Genomic DNA, 24,255 nt, shown 5'->3' with positions numbered 1-24,255 from the left:
GCTCAGGATTTGATCTCCAGCACTGGAAATCAGACAGAGAAATACACACACACACACACACACACACACACACACACACACACACACACACACAAAAAAAAAAAAAAAAAACCAAAAAACCAAAAAACAAACAAACAAACAAACAAAAAAAACCCAGTCTCTTGGTCTTGCTTTGTCTGTTATGAGAGTGTGAATGCCTCATGACTCCAGCAGGTTAGAATTCCCAACCTCCTGCATCTGAACCTATCCAAGGGATCAGGAGAAAGTGAGCTGACTACGAGCATCCATCTTCCTCTGTTTTCTGAATGCAGATGCTATGTGACCAGCTGCCTCATGCTCCTGCCTCCATGCCTTCCATTCCATGATGGACTGTACCTTGGTACTGTACTGTGAGCAAAAATAAACCCACCATTCTATAAGTTTCTTTTGTCAAGTGTTCATTATGCCAATGAGAAAAGTAACTATTACATCCATTCATTGAAATCTATGTGAAATTCAGGAAAGAAATCTTTTAATTGTACAACGTGAGAAAGTTTTCATTTATTTTACAACTTTCCAGACATACAAGATGGCACACTAGGGAGAAATTCTGTAACTATAATCACTGTGGAAATATGTTTTTTTTTTTTTTTTTTTTTTTTTTTTTTTTTTTTTTTTTGGTTTTTCGAGACAGGGTTTCTCTGTGTAGCTTTGTGCCTTTCCTGGTACTCACCTGGTAGTCCAGGCTGGCCTCGAACTCACAGAGATCCACCTGCCTCTGCCTCCTGAGTGCTGGGATTAAAGGCATGCACCACCACCGCCCGGCGGAAATACTTTATTGTTCTAGCTTATTTACTTGAATGTAAGTCAGGTTTGAAAATTCTCATATTGTCTCACCTTTAAAAAAATCAAATATTAAAGCTACAGGAAAAATGGCCATGAAGAACACTTTCAAAGTCATCTGAAAATGACCACTGGAAAAAAATGTATTATAGTAACCCAATATAAATTAATTTATGTATGATGTTGGAGAACATGTGTAATGTGAAAGAAATGTTGTAAAAACACTGTTTCTCTTATCACATGATTTTGTGTTAGTGTGTATTAATTGTGCTAATTTTGGGCTTCATTATGGCGTTTTCATACATGCTTGTTATGTATTTGGTCATATTCAATACTTAATTTGTAAAGTAGATTTTTGGGTGGTAGAATTCCTTTTTCATGGTTATAATATTTAAGAAACATGTGTAATTGAAAAAAAGAGAAAGAAACATGTATAAGTCTAGTACATGTGGTTTTTATTTAAATCACCCAATAAAATGTTTCCATTTTGAGAAAATAATGTGTATGACTGTGTAATTGTTACAGGAAAGGAACAATATTCCAACATGCTACCATGGACCTCTTTCAGTTGCAAAAGTTGCAGGCTCCCTTCTCTCAACCATCCCCTTGTCACAGACAAAATGTACAAAGAATGGATTTCAAAAGACACTTATTTGTGTAAAGAAACAACAGGAATTTGATAAGTTAGACAGAAGTGGGAGTGAGAAAGAGGCTATGGAGAAAGAATAAGAGGGAAGGACAGAGACTTCGGGAGTGGATATGGTAGAAGTCTGTGACATGCTAGAAAAGTCTAGATTTATATATATCAAAAAAGCAAAACATCCATTGCTTGGTTTCCTCCTCCAGAAAATTCACTTCTGAGTCAGCCATCACCACACAAGACATTCAGTACTTGGAAGACACCATCTAAGACATAATCCAGGGCGGCTGAGTGGAGGTTCGGAAAGAGGCTGGCAGTACCCCAGTTCTTTGTTTCTGTCTGGAAGTTTTTTAATACTTCCAGCTCAAGCTCCAGCCATTGCTGATCACAGCCTTGTGAGAACCCCTGAGCAGAAACAACCTGAACCATCAGGTGAGCCCAGTCAGCTCTAAAATCCAAGGAAAAGTAGGAAAAGGGGTTTGTTTTGTGTTTTGATTTGTGCTATTTGGAATGTATTGTCCAGAAGTCGAGACCCCCCATCCCTTGGTCTTTCATTGAATATTGTTTGTGCTGTCCTAATATTCTTGGGTGTGGAGTCTGTAATGGAGCACAGCTGGACTACCATGTATCACATCCTTAAACAAAACTGGCGCTCCCTCCTCCCACATCTACAAATTGCCAACGTCTCCTAAGCTAGGGATGGCACTTCAAGCTCACCACCACCCCCTTGCTGGGATTTTGTCTCGTTTGAACTTGTGTAGGTCAGAACTACATCAAGTTGATACGGACAATTTCCCTGTTATGTGTAGTCCTCCACCATCTCTGGCTTGCATAATCTTTCCAAACCCTCTTCCATGATGATCCATGAACTTTCAGAAGAGGGGTTTGCTATAGATATCCCATTTGTTGTTGAGCACCCTGTAGTTCTTATTCTGTGCATGATGCCCAGTTGTGGGTCTATGTGTTCATTGCCATCTATTGCAAGAAGATTCTTTGGTGAGGGCTGAGATCTATGGGCATGGTGGTTTGAGTAAGACTGGTTTCCATTGCTCATAGGTTTGAGTGCTTGGTCACCAGGGAGTGGCAGTATAAGAGGGTGTGACCTTGCTAGAGTAGGGGTGGGGTTGTCAGAGGAAGTGTGTCACTGAGGGTGGGCTTTGAGGTCTCCAGAAGCCCAAGACAGGACCAGTGTCTCCCACTTTCTACTGCTTGCAGATCTGGATGTAAATCTCTCAGCTACCTCTCCAGCACCATATCTGCCTGGGTGACACCATACTCCCTGCCATGACAACGTGGTCTAAACCCCTGGAACTACCTATGCTGAAAATTGTCCATCTCTTTTAGATTTTCCAGTTTTGTGGAGTAAAAACCCCTGGAACTACCTATGCAGAAAACTGTCCATCTCTTTTAGATTTTCCAGTTTTGTGGAGTACAGGTTTTTGAAGTATGATCTGATGATTCTCTGGATTTCCTCAATATCAGTTGTTATGTCTCCCTTTTCATTTCTGATTTTTATTAATTTGGATGCTCTCTCTCTCTCTGCCTTTTGGTTAGTCTGGATAAAGACTAGATAGTAAGAAGGACCCTAGGAAAGACACAGGGATCACCCAGTGATGGAGAAATGGATGAGATCTACATGAGCAAGCTAGGGGTGGGGATGGGGGGTTAATAGAGGGCAAGGGATGGGGGAATGAGAGCTTAGGGGAGTGGGAGGTTCGAGCTGGATCTGGAACGGAGTGGGAGAACAAGGAAAGAGATACCATGATAAATGAAGGCACCATGGGAATAGGGAGAAGCAGAGTACTAGGGAGGTCCTCAGGAATCCACAAAGATGACTCCACCATAGACTACTGGCAATGGTCGAGAGGGTGCCTGAGCTGACCTACTCTGGTGATTGGATAGCTGAATACCCTAACTGTCATCATAAAACCCTCATCCAGTGATTGATGGAAGCAGATGCAGAGATCCACGGCTGGGTGCCAGGCAAAGCTCCAGGAGTCCAATAGATAAGAGAGAGGAGTGATTCAATGTTCAAGAGATATCGAGACCATGATTGGAAAGAGTACAGAGACAACTAGCCAAACTAGTGGAAACACATGAACTGTGAACCAATAGCTGAGAAACCCCCATGGAACTGGACTAGGCCATCTAGATAAGTGAGACAGTTGTTTGGCTTGAACTGTTTGGGGGGCCCCCATGCAGTGGGACCGGAACCTGTCCCTAGTGCATGAGCTGGCCTTTTGGAGCCTCATGCCTATGGTGAGACTTTGTGCAGCCTTGGTGCAGGGAGGAGGGGCCTGGACCTGCCTCAATGGAGTGTACTGGGCTCTGCTGACTCCCCATGGGAGACCTTGCCTTGGAGGAGGTGGGAACGGGGGTGGGGTGGGTAGGAAGGCTGGGGGTTGGGAAGAGGGAGGACGGGGGAATCTGTGGTTGATATGTAAAATGAATAGAAAAATCTCTTAATAAAAAAAGGATGACTTCCATTTAGTCTGTCAGTCCTCAATCCATCCATTCCTGAGTAATTAATGCCAATGAAACATTTCCAGATAAAGAGTTCACATGATTAGCGGCGTGCATCTGCTGAACCAAGGCAGTGCTGATCCTATGATGGCTATTAAAGCAGTAATATCATGAATGAATGTAGCAATGAATCTTTTGGGCTGTGAGAGAGATTTAGCAACTCATTCTAATGCAAATATAGCTGGATCTTCATACTAGGGCAGGGAAAGATTAACTGGGTAACAGCATGTATGATAGTTGGTGAACAATAAGGAAAGCATTGGGATTTGTGGTTGAGTTAATACTGTTTGTTAAATAACAGTTTTTACAGGAAATGTTATATATAGATCCATTTGTAACAATATTCATACGTCCTGTCTCTCCTGGATATAAAACAGCAAAAGATGACACAACTCAAGACTGAATTCCAAGAGATAAAGAATCAGATTGTGAAGGCAATCAAGGGCAGCAAATAGCCAACACAGTTGAATTTGGGGCTTAGGGGAGTAGGAAGGCAGGGCCACATCTGTGTGATTGGCCCAGCCAAACAGGGCCCATTGTGCTACAGCAGATTCTAGAGAGGTATAAGACTTTAGAAGAGTTGCCATGGTCATGGTGTTTCTTCACAGCACTAGAACACCAATTAGAACAATGGGTATAGAGATAAGCCATTGGGACTTATTTTAAAACAACACTCACTTATCAAAATAATGGTAGTAGGTTCTCCCCTACAGAGAATAACAATGACAGTATAGGTTCCATCTTGTGGAGCAGGCTCTACATCAAATCAGAAAGCAGCCAGTCACTCCCATGACATTTGAGCTACCATTGCATGAGTGGGCAAATCTTGCCAAGCCGGTCATTATTGTAGTTCTTACAACTCACAACTGGGTAAGACTGATGATTGCTTTCCTCTTCTGGTATTGTTAATGGCGCTTTTCACCACTATGAAAGCTGGCCTGTAGGAGTAAAGCTTCCAGGTGAGCACCAGCCTGATTTCTCAAATATGTAGCATTTTCAGCAGTAGGGTCTTACAATCAGCTTATGGATTGCAGTCAAGAGCAATGGCAATATCTGGTGATGTTTGTAGTTATGGAACCCTACTGGCAAATAACTCAAGTAGGAACAATTCATTCTTGGTACCAAGTATTTTATTTGCTAGCGTAGTATCTAGCAGGAGTGTTGTCCCCCACACCCCAATTTCTTCATTATAAGGTATCTCCATTTAAACACTTTATATATATGTGTATATATATATATATGTGTGTGTGTGTGTGTGTGTGTGTGTGTGTGTGTGTGTGTGTGTGTGTTTTAGGAAGCTTCTACAGCAGTAGGTTTCTACATGAGTTTTTAAAAGAAAAGACTTCTAGTGTCCTTCCCCATATTCTCTTCTTTACTTTTCTCCCATCTCCCACCCCATCTATTCTTTCCTGTTACATTATTCCCCTTTTGTGGGGCATTTACCCACCAGCCCCACAGTTCCCCAGAGTTTTCTTGAGTACAAGCACCAGGAAATATTAGATAGAAGGATTTATATTGCGGAATAAACAGATAGAGGGCCTGGGAACTTTTCCAACGGGCCCTGGCTGTCTCTGTCCCAGGGGATTTATAGAGACACCAAAGGGTGGAGCAAAAGACCTCCCCCCAGCACAGCCAAGTGCAGACCATCTCAGACACCTGCACTCAGGCCCGTGGTCCTAATCATCCTCTCTATGCAGACCTGCTGGGTAAAGCCATGAGGAACCTGAAAAACAGGCTCCCCCACCCTTTAACCATTTAAACCACTGTCTCCCTTTCTCATTGTCCTTTTTTTTTTTTTTTTTTTTTTTTTTTTTTGGTTTTTCGAGACAGGGTTTCTCTGTGTAGCTTTGCGCCTTTCCTGGAACTCACTTGGTAGCCCAGGCTGGCCTCGAACTCACAGAGATCCACCTGGCTCTGCCTCCCAAGTGCTGGGATTAAAGGCATGCGCCACCACCGCCCGGCTCATTGTCCTTTTCTACATTTCTAATTCTTATGGGTATTCCAAACAAAACACACATATCTGTAGCTAGAGTTTTCCTGCCTTGCCCACAGTCAGGACAAATCTCTGTCACCCGCCAGTCCCACAGCCGCTCAGACCCAACCAAGTAAACACAGAGACTTATATTGCTTACAAACCGTATGGCCGTGGCAGGCTTCTTGTTAACTGTTCTTATATCTTAAAGTAACGCATTTCTACAAATCTATACCTCGCCACGTGGCTGGTGGCTTATCGGCGTCTTCACATGTTGCTGGTCATGGTGGCGGCTGCAGCCAGTCCTTCTGCCTTCCTGTCCTTTTATTTCTCCTCTCTGTTAGTCCCGCCTATCCTTCCTGCCTAGCCACAGCCGATCAGGTTTTATTTATTGACCAATCAGAACAACTTGACATACAGACCATCCCCCAGCACAGCCAAGTGCAGACCATCTCAAACACCTGCACTCAGGCCCATGGTCCTAATCATCCTCTATATGAACCTGCTGGGTAACGCCACAAAGAACCCAAGAAGGGCTCCCACAGGACATACATTAACATCCCACAGCACATATCTAAACTTTCAAAACTAATATACACAAAGAGAGGAAACATGTAATGTTTTTTTTTCTAGGTCCGGGTTAGCTCACTTGGGATGATTGTTTCCAGCTCCATCCACTTACCTGTGAATTTCATAATTTTATTTTTTAATCAACTGAATAGTATTCTGTAGTGTAAATGTATCACATTTTCATTATCCATTCATCAGTCAATGGTCATCTATATTGCTTCCTACTGGCTATTGTGAAAGAGCAGCAATGATTGCTGGTGAGAAAGTATCTTAGTAGGATATAGAGTCCTTTGGGTATATGTCCAAGATTTGTGCATTAGGTATGGTTCCATATTGCTGTGATGAAATACTATGACCTTGACCAAAAGCAAGTAGAGAAGAAATGGTTTATTTCAGTTTACAACTGAGAGACATCAGGGCAGGAACTAAGGTAGGAATCTGGAGGCATGAACTGCAACAGAGGCCATGGAGGGATGTTGCTTAAAGGCATTCTCTCCATGGCTTGCTCAGCCTGCTTTCTTATACAGCCTGGGGTCACCTACCAAGGAATGGCACAATCTATATGGGCTGGACCCTCTGACATCAGTCACTGATTAGGAAAATGCCCCACAGCTTGCCTACAGGCCAATCTTTTGGAAGAATTTTCCCAGTTGTGTTTTCCTCTCAGAAAGCTTTAGCTTGTATTATGTGGAAATAAATGAGGCAACACAATCAACTCCTTGTCAATTTGATCCTCAATCACATCAATATTCAACTTGAATCTTTCCTTTCTCATTTGTCCCCAAGATGACATGTTAATATCACAATATATTGCCTTGGCCAACCTTGATGTGATGGTTTTTGTTCTTATTATATTTTATTTTGCTATATTATTTTTATCTCTTAGAAGCCTGTTCTTTTTCTAAACAGCGACAGAAGGGGAGTGGATGTGGATAGAAGGGAAGTGGGGGGGGGGACTGGGAGGAGCAAAGCGAGGGAAAACTGTAATCAGGGTATATTGTATGAAAAAAGAATCTATTTTCAATAAAAGGGCAAAAACTTAAGATTAAAAAATATCACAATATAAAATAGTCCTACTTTTAAAAGTCCCACAGTCTTTAAAATTTAAACACTTGAAAAGTTTAGTGTTAAGATATTCAAAGTTGCTTTCAAAGTTCCAAGTTTCTCTAAAATATCCAAAATCTCACCCAAATCCATGTTGATGCCCATGGGCCATGCTGCCATGACGGGCCATGATGATCTGAGTGGCCTACACTGTCACCTGAGGCCATGGTGATGTCTGAGTTCATGTTGCTGCTGAGGACCATGTTTGGGTCCATGGTCCTACTCCAGTAGGAGTCTGTATAGATGTCCATGGCCCATGTTACCACTGAAGGCCATGTGGCTTTCCATGACCTGAGCTGCCACCTGAAGCCATGCTGACATTTGTGGACCATTCACTACTGGGTGGAGAGACATATTGATGTCTGAGGTCATAGGGATGCCAAGGGCCTGTGCTGCTGCTAAGAGTTGTGATGGTATCCATGGCCTGTGAGGAAGCAGAGGGCCATGTTGATGTCCATGGTCTGTACTGCCACAGAGATTATGCTGAGGTCCTTGACATGTGCTGACACTGGAGACCATGTGGATGTCTGTGGCCCACACTGTTACCAGAGACCTGTGCTCCTGCTGACTGTAAAGGGCAAGGAAGCTACCTTTGCCATGCTATCGATGACTGCAGACTCACAGTTGAGAGAGACATGGAAGGCTTCTGTGATAAACCCTACCCTATCCCTGCCTCCTGCCAAAAAAAAGGAACAGTTTAGACAGAAAGTGATCAAAGAGAACTCTTGTGAATTGTGATAAGGATGCTGAAATGTAGTTCTCCATAATTGATGGCTTCTGGCAGGGGTGTGAGTGGGGGCACTCAGTTTTCTTTAATGGGCTAGCTACCAGAAGTTTGACCACACTCCAGTGAGTACATGGGCAACACAAATTAGACTTGTTTTCTTTTTCTTCTTTTTTTGGTGGGGAGCTCCTAAGGGTGCAGATTTGGAGGACTTGTAAGTGAGGGTGCTGGGTGTTCATGATGTGAAGTTCCCAAATAAATAATATAAATATTATGGAAAAAATCCAAAGTCTCACTAAAATTTTGAAGCCTCTCTAAAATTCTAAAGTCCCTTTAATCAGGTATCCTGTAAGATTAAAAATAAGTTAAATTATTCTAAGAGAGAAGAACTAGGACTCAGTCACAATCAAATTAAAGAAAACTTAACTCTCAACAATATAAAAGGTCTAGTGCTTGATGTCTGGTACCCAAAGACAACCCTATGTCTCCCAAAGACATAACTTCTCAGCTCTGCCATCTATAGCTTTCTCCCAGGCACAGATACCTCTACTCAACAGCTGCTTCTGCCCTTGGCAATTGTCCCATGGAAGTGGCATCTCCAAAACATGGTGGTCTCCACTGCAACTGGGCACCTTCTCCAAGAGCCTCTCCTGGGCTCTCTTTCGGAAACCTACCACATTGTGCCAAACTTCAGCTGATCTCCATGACCCCTTCATGCCTTCAAAATCTTTATCATCTGGGTGATTCTTATGCTACCATATTCTATTGATAGCATGAGGTGCAAATTTAGCCACCTTCTGAACACAAGTCTGTGTGCTAATTGAGGAAACATTTCCCAGAGACTTCTTCATCTTAATGATTCTGGTCTCTTCTTAATAAGAGCTGATTCTTTAGCCCCAGCTGACAAGTATCAATTGTCTCAGTAAAGCAGAGGTTTCACTTTAGTAGTTCTTAATTTAAAGAATCAACTGCCCTGATAAAGCTTTTAAGGAACTCTCAGACTTCTCTTTGAAACACCACAAGCTAGGCTTCCTTGTTCTGCACTGCTCTCAACAATATCTTCTATGTTCCTTTAGAATACTCCACCAAGCTCTGAGTACCCACTCAGTGGCTTTTTCAACTCAAAAATTCCACAGTTCTCCCCAAAATACACAGTCAGGTTTGTTACAAGTAATACCCCATTCCTGGTATCAATTCCTGTCTTAGTCATGGTTTTATCGCTGTGACAAAATACCATGGCAGTGGTAACTTGTAAAGGAAAAGGTTTGTTTTGTCTTATATCTCCAGGTAACAGTTCATAACTCAGGGAAGAACCTGAAAGGCAAGAACTGAAGCAGAAGCCATGGAGGAGTGCTGCTTACTGGCTTGTTCAGCCTGCCTTTTTTTTTTTTTTTAAATAGTACTCAGGACCATCAGCTCAGGTGTGCCATGCCCCACAGTGAGCTGGACCTCTCCTATATCAATCATCGATCAAGAAAATGTTCCACAGACAAGAGGCCAGTCTGGTGGGGGCATTTTCTCAGTTGAGGTTCCCTCTAGCTTGTGTCAAGTTGACATAAAACTAGCCAGCATAATGGGATATTTGTGTTATGTTAGATGTGGTTATGATATTGTCGTTGTCTTCCTTTGGAAGTTAAACATGATGTAAGATTTTATTGGGTGTTATCTTGACAAAAGGTGGACTTTTAGAGGTTAATTTTTTTATGTCAACTTGTTTGGATCTGGAATCTACTAAGAATCATACCTCTGGGTAGCTCTGTGGGGATATTTTCTGTTTTCACTGATAGAGGAAGAGCCTTTAGCATCTTCTGGTGTTAGCCAATATACAAAGAGGACCGAAGGAAAAGCAGTTCTTTGGGCTGCTTTCCTTCACCTCTTGCTGGTGAATGCATCCACCCTGTTGTCACACAGCTGGGTGTACTTCAGAACTCAGCTTCAGCAGCTTTCCAATGTGGACTGAAGACCAACAGGTCTCCAGGAATTCTCCAGGCTTTCACAGCACCAAATTAGAACTGCAAAGGCAACAGGTATGGTAGACTGAGCACATCCTGGGTTCTCAGCCTCTAGTGTGAAGCCAGCCATTGTGGAGCTACTCACACGTATTGTGTGAGCCAATCTAGTGACTTCTCTGTGTAACAAGTGTTGATTCTTTTACTGCTCTTTCTCTAGAGAAATCTGACTTATAGAGTGGTCCAATGATCCAGTTCTCTATGTAACTTTTAAAAAAGAAATCAAGGCGTGCTCTCTAGCTATCCAGTCCTGGCTGGCTTGGATTCACTGTGAATCTCAGGCTGGCCTCAAGCTCCTGCCTTAGTCACATGAATACATGGATTATAGGCATGTGCCATATTAGCTAGCTCCATTTGACCTTTCACTCCTACATTAACAATATTATGCAATTTGGAAATTAATGAACTTTGGGGGATTATATGTACTTCATTTTAAAATATTTTCAAGAAGACATTTGGTAGCGCATATTATATTTTTGTACACAATGAAAGGACAACCATTATATTTACTATTCATTGTATATTATCAGATACAATAATACATTATACAAATTTACTATTATTATTACTATTAATTGAGTGATATTCCATTCACGACTATGTTAAATTACCAGTCATGAGGGATCCTAGAGTGACACAGGTCTGTAGATGGCTTTGTTCCATCTACTAATGATACTTAGTGTCTCTTGGTGCCACCCACTGGACCTGGTAGACCTTGATTAGTATCAAGAGACAGTTCAATGCTAAGCATATGTTGGGACAAATTCCTGTCCCTTTCATTTCTGCTCCTGGTGGTGTAAGTATCCTTCTCAGTCTGGGAACATGTACGTGTTGGGTGGCAGTGGTGGTGGTGGTGGTGGGAATAGCAGATCCGGTGCCTTGGAAAGCACTTCAGAGAAACACTATCTCTGTAGACTCTATCTTTGTATGCTATTTTGAGTGATGAGTCATTTGCCTTGTATCCTGACTGGAGTAGCGGGTGTGCTTGCTGATGCTGGAGCATGCAAGATAGGATGGGGTGTGGGGCCTGGAGGCTCACGAAAGCTTTTTGGGAATTCCAGGGGAACTCATTTCCCACTTCTCAGAGAACAATGAGATGTGTGTCCTTGTTTTCCCATGGTGTCACCATGTAAGATGTCCAACTGAGATCTAAGTTTGGATTTATCCAGTTCTCAGGCTATTAACTGAATGGAGAAGAACTAGGAGATGTAATGCACATGTTGAGTTTATCTCTTGAAAATTATGAACGTTTGTTTATTTATGCATGTTTTAGACCAATGTGTTGAATTTTTCCTGAGAGTGAAAATAGCAGAGTTCTGGTTGTTGTGGCTGCCTGTGGCAGGGGTGTGTCCTCAGTGTGAGTGTTGTGGCAGGGGCGTGTCCTCAGTGTGAGTGTTGTGGCAGGGGTGTGTCCTCAGTGTGAGTGTTGTGGCAGGGGCGTGTCCTCAGTGTGAGTGTTGTGGCAGGGGTGTGTCCTCAGTGTGAGTGTTGTGGCAGGGGTGGGTGTGTCCTCAGTGTGAGTGTTGTGGCAGGGGCGTGTCCTCAGTGTGAGTGTTGTGGCAGGGGCGTGTACTCAGTGTGAGTGTTGTGGCAGGGGTGTGTCCTCAGTGTGAGTGGAGCCTCTTGCCATTTGCTTGCTATAAACGGCAGCGGTGTTTGTCTTCCACCGAGTTTCTCTACGGCTCTGATAACAAGAGCGAGAGTATTTGGTTGTTTCAACTGAGCTGGCTAACCCAGCCAGTGGGCCCCTGGGATCTGCCTGTCTTTGCCCCAACCGATGCCGGAGTTATAGATGCGCTTTACCACTCCTGGCTTTTTACAAGGGTGCTGGGAATCTGAACTCACACTTGGATAGCAATCACTTCACCTGCTGGCCACGTGCCCAGCATCCTGGACATCCTTAAATGTCTGGACTAAGCAGATCAGTTGATAGAATTTCCCCCCTGGACTAACCATCAAGCACGGGATGGAGGGGAAATACTTCTCTTTCATTGTCTATCTGGGGCTCTAGTTGAGAGCAGCCAGATATGAACCTTTGGCAATCCAAGTGGAGTTAATTATGTGGCTCTTCTAATCTAATTCACTTCTTAGGACTGCAGATGGTTCTACGAGACCCCAGGATATTTTGCTAATGATAATATGGCTAAACATGGAAACAAAGGCTAAGGTACGATGAGTGAATATATTTTGTGGGATGAATGGCTTCGTAAGTTAAAAATTTTGAAGATTTGTTTTTATTTCATGTGTATTGAATATTTTGCTTTTCCTGGTGCTCTCAGAGGTCAGAAGAGGGCATGGGTTCCCTGGAACTGGAGTTACAGATGATTGTGAGTTAATATATGGGTTCTGGGAACTGACCCCAGGTCCTCTGCATAAGCATCAAATGCCCTTAACTGCTGAGCCATCTCTCTTGTACCTATGACTTAGATTTTGTTTTGTCTGGCTTGTTTCGTTTTCTTTCATTTCACACATGTTAAGAAGGTACACTACCTCCAAGCTACACCCCCAGCTCTGGGTTGATTTTTAAGGTGTAATTTTCCTTTTTGCAATATTTATCTGTGCCTGTATGACATGAAAGCTATTTTGCCAGAAATATGTATTATGACTAAATAGATAAAAGAGTGTAACCTTGTTCCAAGTAGGCAGTGAACCACATGGGAAAATCACCAACACTGTTGAATGACATTATCCTTAATGAAGGTGTGTGTGGCACATGCAATTTTTCTACAGCTAGTATTTAGGGTACATGCAATGTAAAGACAGTCATCACTTAATGTCAGTTATTTTTCCTTAACAATGGGCACAATGCCATATTGAATGCACTGTTTACACAGTCCATTGCCTTCCCATGTCATTCACAGTTTAAGTAACACACAGTTCTCCACCTTTCAGTCACAGTTCTGCAAAAGCCCTCAGGGACAGGCCGAAGAAATGGAAATGATGATGGCAGAGGAAGCAAGGAATGGGACAGCGGTCCAGGAGTTTATCCTTGAGGGGTTCCCTGCAGCTGAGCATCTGGGGGTCCTCCTTTTCCTGGTACACTTGCTGGCCTACTTGGCTTCCCTCATGGGCAACATGCTCATAATCACCATCACCTGCCAGGACCAGCGCTTACAGACACCCATGTACTTCTTCCTCAGCAGTTTCTCCTTTGTGGAGTGTTGTTTCATCACTACTGTTATGCCCCAGCTGCTAGCCATCTTTCTTTCAGGGAGGCAAAGGATTTCCTTTGTAGCCTGCTTCACACAAGCCTTTGTCTTTCTTTTCCTGGGGGCAACGGTTTTTTTCCTTCTGGCTGTGTTGTCCCTGGACCGGTATCTGGCCATCTGCAAACCTCTGCATTATCCCACCATCATGAGCCCAAGGATGTGCTTCTTTCTTGTTGCTGTCTGTTTAGTTCTGGGATTCCTCTTCATGGCTGTTCCAGTTGTAATGCTTTCCCAGTCATTTTACTGTGGCCCCAATGTTATTCCTCACTTTTTCTGTGATTTTGGACCACTGGCAAATCTCTCCTGTTCAGAAACCAGGTCTATCGAAATGCTGTTTTTTAATCTTGCTTTAATTGTGCTTTTTGCAACCCTTCTTATAGCCATTTTTGCATACAGCAATATAGTAGTCACGATCGTGCGTCTCCCATCAGCCAGGGAGCGACAGAAAGCTTTCTCCACCTGCTCCTCTCACCTCATCGTCCTCTCGCTGATGTTCGGCAGCTGTGTGTTTATATACGTGAAACCGAAGCAGTCAAGCAGGCTGGACACCAACAGAGAGGCTGCTCTCGTGAACACGGTGGTGACGCCGCTCCTGAATCCTGTCATCTACACCCTGCGCAACAAGCAGGTCCACCAGGCTCTGAGGGATGCACTGTCCAGGGTCATACTGCACAGATAACATAGGAAGAATGCACCTTCCTCTTGATTTAGTCTGACTCCATTTTAATATAAATATTCTATATAAATCATCGGGCATGTTGTTTCTTTCAAATTCTACTTGTTTGTTTTTAAAATGATGGCTGACTTGTCCAGTAATTCCATCTGAAGGCTTTAATAATCTTGTGATGTAAGTCTTCCTATATCTGCTTTGGTGGCAATTAAAACCAAAGCCTCATTCATATTACATAGGTGTTACCTTTTTAGCAAAGTGTCTCAAATTATCCATGCATTTATTTGATATATGTTGGGTCTGGGAAGTCATGGTTTCACACATCCTCTTGTAGTAATGGAGAAAGAAAGAAAGACTTTGAGAATAGAGTTGGGATTGGAGAATTAAATTCATGAGTACCAAGAACATAAAATGTAGTCGACAACAGGTTTATGTGATTATCATACCAAAATGTGAATGATGCATAAACAATAACTATCATGATATTAATAAATTATTTAACACCACTCACTACATTTGTTTTCCATGGAGAACATTTGTATATAAGCAGACATTGTTAGACCTCTAGTTTTCACCCTGATGAAAAGCATTGAAATCAAAAGTCCCCATTCATTTGCCATTGAAATCAAAATTTCATTGATTTCAGTTGAACCCTCCAAACTGAAGGACCAACAAAGGGCCAGAGGAACTTTAGAAGCAGACTAGAGTTGTCATGTTGATCACTATGCTGGGGAAATGCAAACAATTCAGGAGAAATTTCTTCTATATGGAAAGAAGTCTAACTTCGATGATAACATTCTTGAGATTAATTTATGGACAAGGTCAGGCATCCATCTTAGCACTAAGGTGAAACGAAGCTATTGATCGATCATGAGACAAGCTGAATAGGTAACAAGGCAGGAAAACACCCTTGTCCTGGTAAATCTTCTTGTCAAATTGGCCCACAGTTGAAGATATTGTCTCTGTCACATGGGCTGGACATGTCTGTGGGACATTTTCTTGGTTGTTGACTGATGTGGGAGGGACCAGCACGCATGTAAATTCAAAAGATAAAACATAATTTGAATTCAAATAGAAGGTATTCAAGCATGTTTGCAAGTAATATCAATTAATCAAAGAATTTGGAGGCAGAGTGAAAATAAGCAAAGCACAACTTCATTCTTTGAAGTGACTCATAAAATATTTAAACTCATTAAGATTAGCCAGAAATAGAGTGAAAGGGCCAGTGAGGACCAGGAAAGGATTCTATGAGAAGAATGTAGGTGTGTGACTCCACGTATCCTGCAGGTATTACAAGAACAATAATGTAATATTATAAACATCTTCATGCTTTAAGTTTGATGACCAAGATAAAATAAAATGTCTTTGAAAGATAAACTTACCAAACCAACAGAGGAAGATATAGTACCGATATCACTTTTGTCTATATATTATTTGTGTTTGCGATTCCAAACCTTTCCTTCAAGTTTCTCTGCCAGGAGCCATCTTCGGTGGCTGACAGATCCCAGAGAGGAGGTAAGGAGTCAGTGAGGCAAGGAGTGAGCCAGATGTGATGGTTGGGAGACTCTTTGCAGCCTGACTGACTGGCAGCCAGAGTGTTTCTCAATTTATACAGAATTCAGTAAACTGGGATAGATTTGTGTTGTTCCAGAACACAGATCATGGTTTTTGGTTTTGGACATGTGTTGCACTTCCTTTTGCTCATCTTTTAGTTATCATTGATAAACCATGACAGAACAGAGTTATCATTTCCAATCATTTTCCCCTCAAGTTTATTCATCATTGATAAACAGTTATCATTTTACTCATTAATCTTATAACTAAGAATCAAGAGGCATATGACAGCCTGTTCTCAGAATAGTATCTTTTGTGGCTTCAAGGATGTTAGACCAAAACAAAATCTTCAAGCCAGCCTGGGCATATTGCCATATCCCAAGCAGTGTATTATTAGCTCTTAGTGGTCAGAGTGCCCAATAAAAATCCTCAGGCCAAAGCTGTTGCAGTTATGATTTAAATTCTGCATAATACAATGTTTACATTTTACATATTTATAGAATTTGTTTATATGTCTAATCCTGGCATTCTCTTGTTCCTTGATCATATGACATCACAGTGACTATGCATGCACTAACTTTTCTGAGAAAGGGAGGTCCTGACATTTCATTCTTATATCATCTTTTTACATCATTCTTTGTTTATCAGTAAGTCTCTGTGTAGGGCAGAGGTAACTCCAGTCAATCTAACTTTGTTGCTATATATGCTACATCATCACCTGAGTGTATAGTGGGAAGAAGCTCGAAATCTGATCTATGGCCAATTCCTCTAGCCAATCTTGTTGACCTTTTAAAGTTTACTTTGTTTTCATTATCTTGTTCCTGAGTAAGTACAGGGACAGATGTTTCAAGAATGTCTCATAGCCTCATAAAGAGACCTCTGGCTTCTTTATGTGTTACAACCTCCAAGGCATAAGAAAGACATTCAAGTAGATAACATAACTTGATAAAAGTGGGAGGGGTAGTATGTTCAGGACTTTCCCGGGGAAGCTTAGAAGCAGCACTCCTGGGAGAAGGCATAAGTGATTCATAAGAAATTTTCTATCAATCCAATGTCCCCAAATTGTACAAATATTAAAAGTTCCCCAAGTATGCAACAGGTGGAGATGAAAACCAAAGGTGACATGGTGGCCATCATGTGACTCAGATTTGCCAGATCTTTGTCCAGCAGCTGTGCTGGCGTTATTACTTTTGCCATTCCCATCAGATATGGCTGTGACACTTCTCCATCCCTTTACCCTAAGGTGGTATCTACTGAGAGTGGGGTGTGTATCTGAGAGGCAGAGAAAGCGATGGATCTTGTCTTCTAATTCGATCCTTTAGTCTGTATCTTTTTGTTGGGGGTTTGAGAACATTAACATTGAGTATTATTCTTAAGTAATGTGTATTAATTCCTGTTGTTTTCTTAGATTGCTTTTGGTTAACTGTTCAATGAAATAGAATATTTGAAATGTCAGTAGAAGAAACACAAATGGCCAATAAATACATGAAAACAACTTCCAATATCCTTAACATTAGAAAATTGTTAACCAAAACCACATGGAAATTCCATATTATTCAAGTTACATTGGCAATGACCAAATAACAACAAATTCTGGTGAGGATGCACAGAGGATGGTGCTTTTGCAACACTCTTGTGGGAATTTAAGTGTTGCATCTGCTTAAGATAGTGAATATAAAAGAATAGGCTACTGACCCCGACACAGTATAAATGGAACCTAGACACCTGCTGAAGGGTAACAAAGGCTAAGCAAGAAGGACACTACTGTGCCATGATCATGAACAGACAAAAGCAACTTTGATAGTAGAAATTATAGTAGTTGTTTTCTTTCAGTGAGAGCTATTTATTAAAGGGACGAAATTTATAGCAAAGCAGGAAATATCAAAGTCTGAGAGGTGATTGCATGACTTTCCTTTGTATGAAAATCCATCGGTACACTTACATTTCTTCATTTTAAAGTATGTAAACTGTGGGGTTGGAGAGATGGCTCAGCAGTTAAGAGTCCTTATTCTCTTACAGAGAGACCCCAGGTTCACTTCCCAGGATCCACATGGCAGATCCCAATCATCTGTAGATACAGTTCCTGGGGGCTCTGACTCCCTCTTCTGGCATCCATAGGTAAGAGGATTGCACATGGTACACATATGTACATTTAGGCAAACACTACACATAAAATAGAAATGAATAAATCTTTGAAAATGTGGTAAACTATGCTGTAATCCTGTGTTTCCTCACATATGAATTTTGGGAGCCATGGAAAATATACTTCTAAAGACCATCACAGAGGACCATGAATATTACTGAGAATGAGGTCAGAAAGTTGCCATATGCAATGGAATGTTAATTATAATAGTCTCCTGAATTTTTCTATTTCCAACAATAAGCAATGAAACGTCTCCTGGGATTATGCTGTTGTTTTATTTTTGAATCCTTTTCTCGTGTTCCTCTAATGAATGTCCTAGAGGTTTGTCCTCTTGGATCTTGTGTGTCTTTACCCATGATAATAAACAATCCTGTAGTAGTATATCATAAGGATATATAAATGTACTTTCATTTATGACCGCAATTATTTTCACCTGAACATAATGGTCTTCCATAACTAGTTGATAAGAAAATAGCTACCAGCCTCCACAAACAAGAAGATTTGACTTTTATTGTCCTCCTTCCCTAAGTTTCTTTGAATGGATGTACAACCAGGAAGATATGATATTCATGCTAGTCTATGTCTTCAGGTCCATTATAATGTTAATGCACTTTGTGGAATGAGTGTGCTATCATGTCCCAGGGAATGGGTGACAATTCCATAGAACGAATATTTAGAAATCTTCTTATTCCTTAAAAATAAGTAACCTTAATAATTTTATGTCTTGAAATATAAAACATGTGTTATTTGTTTTGTAGGTCAAAGACATACAACTCTTAATTAAGAATGTTGTTTTATTTTTTTCTTCTGTGTAGGAGAAAGATTTTGCTTTGTTGGAAGAAGGAAGATTTAACTAAAGCCTCTCTTTACTGGGAGCTGCTTCCTGGTAAGTGTGTGGGCATAGAGAGGATGTGCAATTTGCAATAGATTGGTCGTTAAGCTAGCACTGTGGTTCCTGCACAGTTAGCCAGAGATCTGGGCAGTCAAGAAATTAAACCAAGCTGATTAGAGTTTTCTTACCGGAGCACCAGTTTCCCTCAAATGCCCAGACTGCCCTGTAGAGCAGTTCCACATCGTTCTGCCTTCTACTGGGCAATGGCTTTTAAAGTACTAACGTGCCTTCAGTTGTTGATTTGAAGCACAGCGGAATCTTCTATTAGCAATGTTCACAGGAAGGGAAGGACAATGGACAGCTTGTGAAGGACAGCAGAATCACACTGCCATTCTGCAAGGGTAGTAGCAGGTACAGGACAGAGTCTCACATTACATCTTTCTTCTTTGTGCCTGAACAAACACCATTGAACCATGTTGCCATCTTCACACATGGTTTCTGTTAATTTCACTGGGTAGTTACGAGAATCCTATGGTGGCAAGCGTTTGCGCTCCTTCTGGGAAGTGGGAAATAGCTCATTCCAGACAGGTTAGGTTTAGGTTTAAAAATCAGCTTGGAATGTGATTGTCGGGGCATACATAGCCTTTTCATACTATTTCCAGAGTCTACAATCATCACATAGGAGGGGTTCATACCATACAAGTCTGCAGTCTAGAAACTAGCACTGTTTTCTGTAGGGTGACATAATGCTCTGTGATACTTGTATGTTTCATCTTCAAAAGTATGAGTCTTGGTTTTTATTTTTTACCGTATGTGATCTTATCCAAAGGTAATATTTTTTCTGATTCAGAAAATCCACACAAAACCAAACTTCATATTTTACATTTGTATTTTAAAAATGAGAAAAGGAAAATTAATTTAAAATAAAACATTTTAAAATTAAAATATTACTCTTTAATTCTTGCTCATATAAACCCTCCTCTTTCTGGTTGGATAAAGCACAGGGACAAATAGCCAAACGAATGGAAACACATGAACTATGAACCAAAGGCTGAGGGGCCCCCAACTGGATCAGGCCCTCTGAATAGGTGAGACAGTCGGTTGGCTTGATCTGTTTGGGAGGCATCTAGGCAGTGGTACCAGGTCCTGGGCTCATTGCATGAGTTAACTGTTTGAAACCTGGGACTTATGCAGGGACGCTTGGCTCAATCTGGGAGGAGGGGACTGGACCTGCCTGGACTGAGTCTATCACGTCGATCTCAGTCCTCAGGGGAGGCCTTGCTCTGGAGGAGGTGGGAATGGGGGGTGGGCTGGGGGGAAGGGGAGGGGGGCAGGAAGGGGGAGAACAAGGGAATCTGTGGCTGTTATGTAGAACTGAATAGTATTGTCAAATAAAATAATAATAAAAAATAAATAAAAAATATTACTCTTTAGAGTGCAATTTTTTAAGATTTTAAAAATTGAAAATAAGTTCTTTTCTCATACAATACATTTTGACCACAGTTTCCCCACCCTCAATTCCTCCAAGCTCTCCCCATTTCCCCTCTCTCCCAGATCAACTCCTCTTCCATTTCCATTCAGAGAAGAGCAGGCCTCCAAGCAACAACAACCAAACACAATAAAATGAGATACAATAAGACAAGGCAAAAGCCCTCATAATGAAGCTGGGCAAGGCAACCCAATTGGAGGGTTTCAAGAGCAGGCAAAGGAGTCAGAGACACACTGAGCTCACTGTTAGGAGTCTCACAAAAACACCAAGCTAATGGCCATAACCTACACAGAGGACCCGGTGAAGACCCCTGCAGGCCCCATGCTTAGGGCAAACAACTCTTAGAAGCAGTGGCCACAAATTAAATTATTTATTCTTTGGTGATAGCAGATTTGCCTAACAGATCAAGGAGGGTTGATGGCAAAGGAATCAGGAGTAAGGATGGAGACAAGGAATGAGACAATGGTCCTGGAGTTTGTGCTGGAGGGGTTCCATGTGGCTCAGCACCTGGGCAAGCTCCTCTTCCTGGTGCACCTGCTGGTCTATCTGGCCTCAGTCATGGGAAACACACTCATAATTGTCATCACCTGGACTGATCCTCGCCTGCAGACCCCTATGTACTTCTTCCTCAGAAGTTTCTCCTTCTGTGAATGCTGTTTCATCTCCACTGTAATTCCCAAACTGCTGTCTATCTTTCTTTTTGGAGACAGAGCAATTCATTTCACTCCTTGTATTATACAAGCTTTTTTCTTTTTGTTTCTTGGGTCAACTATTTTCTTCCACATGGCTGTGATGTCCTTGGATCGCTACCTGGCCATTTGCAGGCCTCTGCACTACCCAGCCATCATGAACCCCAGGGTCTGCTTCCTTCTGGTTTTCTTCAGCTATGTGCTTTCCTTCATCCTAATAACTGGTGTCATTCTGAAGCTGTCCTGGTTGTCTTTCTGTGGCTCCAATGTCATCCCCCATTTCTTCTGTGACCTTGGCTCCTTAATTCATCTCTCCTGTTCAGACACCACATCTCTTGATAGAATGGCGTTTGGTGTCGCTTTGCTTGTCCTTTTCACATCTGTCATCACAGCTGTATTTGCATATAGCAACATACTAATCTCAATCATGCGTCTCCCATCAGCCAAGGAGAGACAGAAGGCTTTCTCCACCTGCTCCTCCCACCTCATCGTCCTCTCGCTGATGTATGGCAGCTGTGTGTTTATATACGTGAAACCAAAGCAAACAAATAAGCTAGAATCCAACAGAGAGGCTGCTCTCGTGAACACAGTGGTGACGCCGCTCCTGAACCCTGTCATCTACACCCTGCGCAACAAGCAGGTCCACCTGGCTCTGAGGGATGCACTGTCCAGAGTGAACTTTCAGAAATAGTACCACCTGCTTCAGAAGGTGAGTCTTCTTGGTCCTCTAACTGCAGCTCCCCCACAGTGGAAACCCTCTCTATAAAATGTCTGTATGGTGGTCCAGTTTATGCTAATTTCACTAGATCCCTGCTCCCTTATCTTTAAAATTTGAAAACAACAACAACAACAAAAATTTGTTGACCACATTGTGATGAGAATTTCTTCCTTCATTTCTATTCATTGGCCTTATATTAATTCAATTCAGACAGCATTTATGAAGAGCCTAATAAATATTCATCAAACAACTTCCCTCTTCACACTTGTGAGCCATGTCTGCAGGTTGCATGGATTGTATGCAAATGTTTTGTCACTTTACATATGGGTCTTGAACATCCATGGATTTTGTTATTCATGAAGTTTCTGGAAATGGTCCTGAAAGGATGTTGACAGATAAGACTCACACTAAGCCATTCAGCTAAAAATAAGTTTCCAGTTAGATTCAATATTTGGTGTGTACAATACATTCTTTTGCTTGAATTTTTTGATACTTAAGGACAAATATATAAAATTTCTTCTTTATTTACTGAAGTCAACATATAAAACTTCAGAAACAAATTGGGTTTGAAACAAATCAACAATAAACATTTATTTTTCTCTTTGGATCCATTTGTTTTAGAGACAAATAGTTTAGTGTAACTGAGTGCTTGATATGCATACTTTAAATTTATCATTATCCAGATGCACTACATATTATTGATATTTTGCTTTAATGGGTTCTTGAAGCAAAAAAAAAAAATGCAAAACCTCTTAGCGTATGAATCTTTTTTCTTGGTATTTAGATCGCAAAGGTCTGTACCAATTAGGTTGCTAGGAGACGGTCCCATACCAGTTTCTATCTTCTCATGTAAGAGATATTTTCTGCTAATGTAATTTTAAGCATCTGCCAATGATGTTTTAGATTAAGTCAAATTCTGGCTGCCATTTTATACCACAAATTAGAACTCACAGTCATAAAAGTTTAGTACACACACACACACACACACACATGAATTAATAATAAAATGCATTAAAATCAAGTTAGTCATGGTTCTTACGTTCCCTGAAGAAGTGGCTCATAGGAAATCTAGGGCAAAGTAGACTTGATTACCCATATGCTTGATCTCTCTCTCTCTCTCTCTCTCTCTCTCTCTCTCTCTCTCTCTCTCTCTCTCTGTGTATTATTAAAGTGTACATTTCCTTTTCTAGATATTTGAAGTGAATTATTATTAATTTAAGGCATATTAAATATTAATTATTTTAAGGCATAATCTGATAAAAAAAAACCTTTAGACTTTCAAAGTCTGTTGAGTTACAAAGCTTTTTGCATATGGAAAAGACTTGATTATAACTGTCCTGAGACTTACATCTGTTAAGAGACAGATCCATGTCTTTTCTTTCTCAAAAAAAAAAATTAGATATTTCTGAATCAAAAACAACAGTGAAGAATTCTTGGGAGCACTGACGGTGTGCATCTGTAAATCTCAGAAATCTGATATGCATTCTAATACTCTTATAATCTAGTTGTAAGAGTCAGTCATTCTTTCAGGGCCTTGGCACTCAGTGTCTTGTGTGAATTTGTTATTTAAAAGATTCTGTCATCACAGGGTATCTACCAGACACCTGCACTGCAATCTCTCTTGGACGTGGAAGTCATAATGAATTATATGCTTCTTTAGAATATTTTGGGAAATGCTGAACAGAATCCTGGCTATTAATTTCAGTGAGCAAAACTTGGTCTCCAGAGGACAGGCTTTCTATAAATTGCCATGAAAAAAAGGGTGAACTTTGAAAGTGATTAAATTTTGAGCTGGTAAGTTGACTTAGTGGGTAGAGGTGCTTGCTGCCAAGCCTGATGGCCATAGTTTGACCTTCTAAAACCATGTGGTGATGCCCTCTGACTCCACACATGCATTGTGATATTTGTGCCTCCCACTAAATAACTAAATGTAATAAAAATAAAAAATAATTGTAAAAAATTAAACTTGTAGGGAGCTTATGAGATGGCTCAGTGGGTAAAGGTACTTGCCATCAAGACGGATGACCTGAGTTTGTTCCCTGGAACGCACATGGTGGAAGGAGAGAATTGATTCCTGCAGGTTTTCCTTTTACCTTGGCATACTCCTTGTGGCATGCATGCATGTGAACATCTCTCTCTCTCTCTCTCTCTCTCTCTCTCTCTCTCTCTCTCTCTGTGTGTCTCTTGCACACACACAAACATACATACACAGAGGCACACACTAGTGAGTAAATAAATGACAAAAAACCTAAACTTTTAATTTTAGGAAATAATAGATTCATGTTCAATCTTAACCAATACTAAGTGGCTCCATGCTCTCTTGACTTAATTTTCTCCCAAAGTAACATTTAATATATATTTAATATATGTGTATGTATATTGCATATTGAGGTCAGGCCATTACCTCCTTTGGTCTCACAGAGCCATGCTCACTGTTCTCCTGACATTGTTACTATTCAGGTCTCCATTTCGGTAGCTTTTCATATTAACAAATATATTTACACATACATATATATGTGTGTGTATGTTTATGTATATAATTAAAAGTATACATGCATGTATGTAATTATATAGGATGCAGTCTTTG

The 24,255-nt window shown here is 41.2% G+C and overlaps 2 protein-coding genes across 2 annotated transcripts; both read left to right on the top strand.

Annotated features, from left to right (window-relative positions):
• The first annotated feature begins 13,292 nt into the window (after positions 1-13,292).
• On the top strand, positions 13,293-14,252 carry LOC114689683 (olfactory receptor 6C4-like). Its single transcript, XM_028864085.1, has one exon. The coding sequence runs from the start codon at positions 13,296-13,298 to the stop codon at positions 14,250-14,252; it is 957 nt and encodes a 318-aa protein (XP_028719918.1). The 5' UTR covers positions 13,293-13,295.
• A 6,426-nt stretch (positions 14,253-20,678) lies between these two features.
• Positions 20,679-21,641, top strand: LOC114689684 (olfactory receptor 6C75-like). The gene has a single exon (XM_028864086.1). The coding sequence runs from the start codon at positions 20,679-20,681 to the stop codon at positions 21,639-21,641; it is 963 nt and encodes a 320-aa protein (XP_028719919.1).
• Positions 21,642-24,255: the final 2,614 nt, after the last annotated feature.

The sequence above is a fragment of the Peromyscus leucopus genome, chromosome 3 (assembly GCF_004664715.2).
Source record: "Peromyscus leucopus breed LL Stock chromosome 3, UCI_PerLeu_2.1, whole genome shotgun sequence".
Classification (NCBI taxonomy): Eukaryota; Metazoa; Chordata; class Mammalia; order Rodentia; family Cricetidae; genus Peromyscus; species Peromyscus leucopus.
Note: the sequence above shows the minus strand (reverse complement) of the source record. Positions and strands in the feature narration are given on the sequence as shown.

What these genes read in the sequence shown, in the direction of transcription:
- LOC114689683 (XM_028864085.1), top strand. Translation starts at nt 13,296, where the DNA reads ATGGAAATGATGATGGCAGAGGAAGCAAGGAATGGGACAGCGGTCCAG.
- LOC114689684 (XM_028864086.1), top strand. Translation starts at nt 20,679, where the DNA reads ATGGCAAAGGAATCAGGAGTAAGGATGGAGACAAGGAATGAGACAATG.